General features: G+C 40.9%; 1 protein-coding gene across 5 annotated transcripts in view; it reads right to left on the bottom strand.

Moving 5' to 3' along the window:
• bicdl1 (BICD family like cargo adaptor 1) overlaps positions 1-6102 on the bottom strand; it is a 28136-nt gene that overhangs the window by 13726 nt on the left and 8308 nt on the right. For all 5 annotated transcript variants that reach the window (XR_014535697.1, XR_014535698.1, XM_083554491.1 and 2 more), the window contains exons 4-5: positions 753-899; positions 70-249 (exon numbers count right to left, since the gene is read on the bottom strand). Coding sequence is in view for 3 of the 5 variants with exons in the window: in XM_083554491.1 (XP_083410617.1) it covers positions 70-249; positions 753-899 (327 nt within the window). In the remaining 2 variants the exon portion in view is untranslated. The remainder of the gene's footprint in view (positions 1-69; positions 250-752; positions 900-6102) is intronic.

Here is a 6102-nt window from a genome sequence, read left to right as displayed (position 1 = left end):
TATATATATATATATATATATATATATATATATATATATATATGTATGTATGTATGTGTAAGTGTGTACCTGCTCCCTCTCCTGCTCGAGCTCCTCCTGCTCCATGCTCTGCTCTATCTCACAGAGTAGCGACTGACTGTTTGAGCTGAAGCCCTGAAGACTTCTCTCCTCAGTCATCTCTGCCAAACGTACGCTTAATTGCCGATGAGACAAACGCACCTCCTGCAGCTCCGAATGATTCTGCCGCAGCTAAGGACACATAACATACACACTTAAATTGATAGGCTTGGGAGAACATAATGGTTTACATGGTCTATTTGCAGACTCACCCATTAGAAGCTAACGGAGAAATAAAAACGTATGATCATAGACTAAATACCTGATTCTGATTGACTGAAAGGTGTGTGTTCGCGATGCTGATAACCCAGGTAATTCCGGTCAATTTACTCAGCATTTTAAATTAATGCGCTGCCTTATAAACAACTTTAACCATAATATCACACAGTTACAATTGCATACAGAGTAAGATAGCTATTTTAAACATTACAAGTGTTTAACCTTTGAACTATCAATATTTCTTACCTCACATTGACTCTATTTTTAAAAGCATTAAAAAACACAGAAAGCGAGCTTAGTTGAATATATTGTTGGTTATTATTTATTTATTCACAAATAGCATTTTTCATGCTGAAATTACTCACACAGAATACACACAGAATCGCTTACACAGAATAGTTTAAACAATCACTTGCCTGTAAATCCTTCTCATGGCATAGTTTTTCCAACACAAGTGTCCTCTCTTTTAAGTTGTCCACAGTGCTCTGCAGCTGCTCATTCTCCTCATGCAATGTGGTTAAACATCGCTCAAGGTCCTGCTTATGCTTAGACAGAATTTTTATCTAAACAAGATAAGTGAATAGAATGCGCTGGGTCAGATACAATGCCACAGACAGCCTAACCAACAGCACTTTTAAAAACACTTTCTGTTAGTTCGAATTTTCTATAAACCAAACAGCAAATACTGCATAGCTTCACGAAAAGGCCTACAACCACCCACAGTTATAGAAAGGTTAAACTTGAACCACTGCCTAGAAAAAGCATGCGAGGTCAGTGACACTGCCGTAGGAATTTAGGATTGACTACTTTAATAAGGTGCCTAGCAAATAAGCTGGTATTAAAAAAAGGCAAGCCGTAGCTGATATTCAGTTTGTGACCCAAAATACCCAGCCATTAGGGTTGCACAAGCCAGTGCAGTCTTAGTGCCGGTCACAAGCCCGGATAAATGGGGAGGATGCATTAGGAAGGGCATCCAGCGTAAAACGTGCCAAATCAAATATGAGGATAACGAATCAGACTTTCATACCGGATCGGTCGAGGCCCGGGTTACCAACGACCGCCACAGGTATTGTTAGCCAACAGGCTACCGGTGTAAATTGGGCTACTGTTGGACGAAGGAGGAGAAGGAGAGGAGGAAGATGTCTACAGAGACAGCAGGAAAAGGAGAAGTGTAGGAGAGTGGAGGTTAAGGTGGGCACCTTAAATGTTGGTACTATGACTGGTAAAGGGAGAGGATAGCTAATATGATGGAGAGGAGAAAAAAAGATATGTTGTGTGTTTAGGAGACCACGTGGAAGGGGAGAAAGGACAGGAACATTGGAGGGGAATTTAAGCTATTCTATCATAGTGTGGATGGAAAGAGAAATAGTGTTGGGGTGATTCTGAAGGAAGAGTACAGTAAGAGTGTAGTGGAGGTGAAGAAAGTTTCTGATAGGGTGATAAACGTGAAACTCGAAGTTAAAGGGGTGATGATAAATGTTATCAGTGTCTATGCTCTACAAGTGGGTTGTGAGATGGAGGAGAAGGAAAAATTCTGGAGTGAGTTAGATTGAGTGGTAGAAGGTGTACCCAGGAATGAACGATTGGTGATTGGGGCAGACTTCAATATCCTGTTGGGGAAGGGAACAGAGGTGATGAGGAGGTGATGGGTAAGTATGGTCTTAGATAGAGGTAGAGGAATGTGGAATGGCAGATGGTGGTAGTTTTTGCTTAAAGAGTGGAAAAGGCAGTGGTGAATACATATTTTAAGAAGAAAGAGGAGCATAGGGTAACATATAAGAGTGGAGGAAGGTGCACACAGGTGGACTATGTTCTATGTAGGTGATGCAACCTGAAGAAGATTGGAGACTGTAAGGTGTTGGCAGGGGACAGTGTAGCTAGACAGCATTGGATGGTGGTCTGAAACAGAACTGGGAGCGACAGAGCGATGAGAAAATTAGGCAGGAGTACAAGGAGATGCAGCAGAATGTGAAGAGGGATGTTGCAAAAGCTAAGAAAAAGGCATATGAGGAGCTGTATGAGAAGTTGGACACTAAGGAAGGAGAAAAGGATTTGTACCGATTGGCCGGGCAGAGGGACCGAGCTGGAAAGGATGTGCTACAAATTAGAGGATGGAAATGGAAATGTATTGACTAGTGAGGAAAGTGTGTTAAGAAGATAGAGCGAGTTTTTTAAGCAGCTGATGAATGAGGAAAATGAGAAAAGAAGAAGGGTGGATATTGTGGAGATGGTGAAGCAGGAAGTGGATAGGATTAGTGAGGAGGAAGTAAAAACAGCGATTAAGAGGATGAAGATCCTCTTATAAGAGGTGAAAAGAGTGGAAAGTTGGACCGGATGACATACTGGTAAAAACATGGAGATGTTTAGGAGAGATGGCAGTGGAGTTTTTAGCCAGGTTGTAAACCAAAATTTAGGAATTTGAGAGGATGCTTGAGGAATGTAGAAGGAGTGTGCTGATACCGTTTTTTAAGAATAAGGGAGATGAGCAGACTTGCAGTAACAACAGGGGAATAAAGTGGGAAAGAGCAGTGGAAGCCAGGCTGAGAGAAGAGATGACTATCTGTAAGCAACAGTATGGTTTCATGCCGAGGAAGAGCACCACAAAGGCATTATTTGCTTGATGTTGATGAAGCAGTATAGAGAAGGTCAGAAGGAGCTGCATTGTGTGTTTGTGTATTTAGAGAAAGAGTACAACAGGGTACAGAGAGAGGAGTTGTGGTATTGTATGATGAAGTCAGTTGTGTCAGAGAAGTATGTGAGGTTGGTGCAGGACATGTATGAGGACAGTGTGACAGCAGTAAAGTGTGCAGTAGGAAAGACAGACTGGTTTAAGTTGGAAGTTATACTGCATCAAGGATCGGCTCTGAGCCCTTTCTTGTTTGCAGTGGTGATGGACAGGTTGACGAACGAGGTCAGACAAGGACTGACAAGAAAAGTCTCCAAGGCCTATGGTGTTTGCGAATGATATTGTTATTTGTGGTTAGAGTAGGAAGCAGGTGGAGAAAAATCTGGAGAGGTGGAGGTACATGTGTGTAAATAGAGTACATGTGTGTGAATGAGAGGGAGAGCAGTGGAGTGGTGCGGTTGCAGGGAGAAGAGGTGGTGAAGGTGGAGGAGTTTAGATACCTGGGGTCAACAGTGCAAATTAATGAAGTGTGTGTTAGAGAAGTGAATAAAAGAGTGCAGGCAGGGTGGAGTGGATGGACAAGAGTCACAAGAGTGATTTGTGATAGAAGGGTATCTGCAAGAGTGAATGGGAAAGTTTATAGGACTGTGATGTGACCTGTGATGCTGTATGGTTTAGAGACAGTGGCATTGAGTAAAAGACAGGAGGCGGAGCTGGAGGTAGCAGAGCTGAAGATGTTGAGGTTTATATTGGGAGTGACGAGGATGGACAGGATTAGAAATGAGTTTTTTGGAGGGACAGCGCATGTAGGACGTTATGGAGACAAGATGAGGGAGGCGCGATTGAGACAGTTTGGACATGTGCAGAGGAGGGACATGAGGTTTATCAGTAGGAGAATTCTGAGGATGGAGCCACCAGGAAGGAGGAAAAGAGGAAGACCAAGAAGGAGGTTTATGGATGTGGTGAGGGAAGACATGCAGGTAGTTGGTTTGAAAGAGGCAGATGTAGAGGACAAAATAGTATGGAGAATGGTGATCCGCTGTGGCAACCCCTAATCGGAGGGCCAAAAGAAGAAGAAGAAGAAGATTTTTATTTATTTCAGTTAGGTGGTAAACTGTGCCAAATTTATCAGAGAACTTTCACAGATGTATCTGCTTCTGTTGTTTCCTGCTCATTAGTTGTCAATGCAGTGAAAAGTCAAACAGATAATACTGTGCTTACAGACAAAGTCTACATTATAATTCATACCTAGTTCTGTAGAATTTGAAAAATCTTCCAAAAGGAATCACCTAAAATTTACTTACATTTTTAAAAGTTCAGTAGACAATGCAGCATGGAACAGTAACTTGCCTTCACTCCACTACAGCTTTAGAATTTCACATTTGAGACATAAAAAGGAGAAAAACCTGTCTGCTTATATAATTCAGCACATGCCTGAATTTCTTTCTTTATCAGTAATCAGTCTAGTTAATTCCAAGCACAAAATAGAATACCTTATATGTCAGATTTAAATCATTTGACATATGAAGATTAGATTTGGATTCTACTGAATTCTGTTCTACGGTCATGCTTTAATTGTGTCTCCTAACAGAACTAGACAGAAGCATATGTAACTTCTTGTATAGCCATTAGAGAGTTCTTACACCATGAGACTTGACACCTTGATATAAATGTAGTATCATCAATATAAAACATTTTTAGAATTCCATAAACTATATATATATATATATATATATATATATATATATATATATATATATATATATATATATATATATATATATATATATATATATATATATATATACATACACAGTGTTGTGCTCGTTACTAAAAAATAGTAACTAGTTACAGTTACTTTGTTGATTACTTACACCAAAAATTAATGCGTACTGTTAAAAGTTACTTTAGTTACTTTTTTAAAGAACCTTCTTTAATGTTCCCATTAATGCCCTTTTATGCGTTATGATCTACACAAACACAAAACTGACTTAAACACAAAGTAATTTTTAAACACTATTTTATTGAAGTCAGGCCAACACAAACTGATATCACAAGGATTTCTGAAATAAATAACAAAACAAGCTGAATAGTATATTCACAATCAAAAACTAAAGTGGCTTCTGCTGTTGTGTTGAGCTCTTAAACATGTTCCTTTCACAGCTGAAGTATGAAAACTATCCACAATGTAGAACAGAACACCGGCTGTACACACAGCTCCCCATATTGACAGAAAAACACAGAATTGTTGACATTGTTGCAGATTTATTAAAAAAGAAAAACTGAAATATCACATGGTCCTAAGTATTGCTCAGTATTTAGTAGAAGCCCCCTTTTGATCTAATACAGCCAGGAGTCTTTTTGGGAAAGATGCAACAAGTCTTTCACACCTGGATTTGGGGATCCTCTGCCATTCCTCCTTGCAGATCCTCTCCAGTTCTGTCAGGTTGGATGGTAAACGTTGGTGGACAGCCATTTTTAGGTCTCTCCAGAGATGCTCAATTGGGTTTAAGTCAGGGCTCTGGCTGGGCCATTCAAGAACAGTCACGGAGTTGTTGTGAAGCCACTCCTTCGTTATTTTAGCTGTGTGCTTAGGGTCATTGTCTTGTTGGAAGGTAAACCTTCGGCCCAGTCTGAGGTCCAGAGCACTCTGGAGAAGGTTTTTGGCCAGGATATCCCTGTACGTGGCCACATTCATCTTTCCCTCGATTGCAACCAGTCGTCCTGTTCCTGCAGCTGAAAAACACCCCCACAGCATGATGCTGCCACCACCATGCTTCACTGTTGGGACTGTATTGGACAGGTGATGAGCAGTGCCTGGTTTTCTCCACACATACCGCTTAGAATTAAGGCCAAAAAGTTCTATTTTGGTCTCATCAGACCATAGAATCTTATTTCTCACCATCTTGGAGTCCTTCAGGTGTTTTTTAGCAAACTCCATGTGGGCTTTCATGTGTCTTACACTGAGGAGAGGCTTCCGTCGGGCTACTCTGCCATAAAGCCCCGACTGGTGGAGGGCTGCAGTGATGGTTGACTTTCTACAACTTTCTCCCATCTCCTGACTGCATCTCTGGAACTCAGCCACAGTAATCTTTGGGTTCTTCTTTTTACCTCTCTTACCAAGGCTCTTTTCCCCCGAT

Source organism: Silurus aristotelis, assembly GCF_946808225.1.
Source record: "Silurus aristotelis genome assembly, chromosome: 11".
Taxonomy (NCBI): Eukaryota; Metazoa; Chordata; class Actinopteri; order Siluriformes; family Siluridae; genus Silurus; species Silurus aristotelis.
This window is presented reverse-complemented; position numbering and strand designations above follow the sequence as displayed.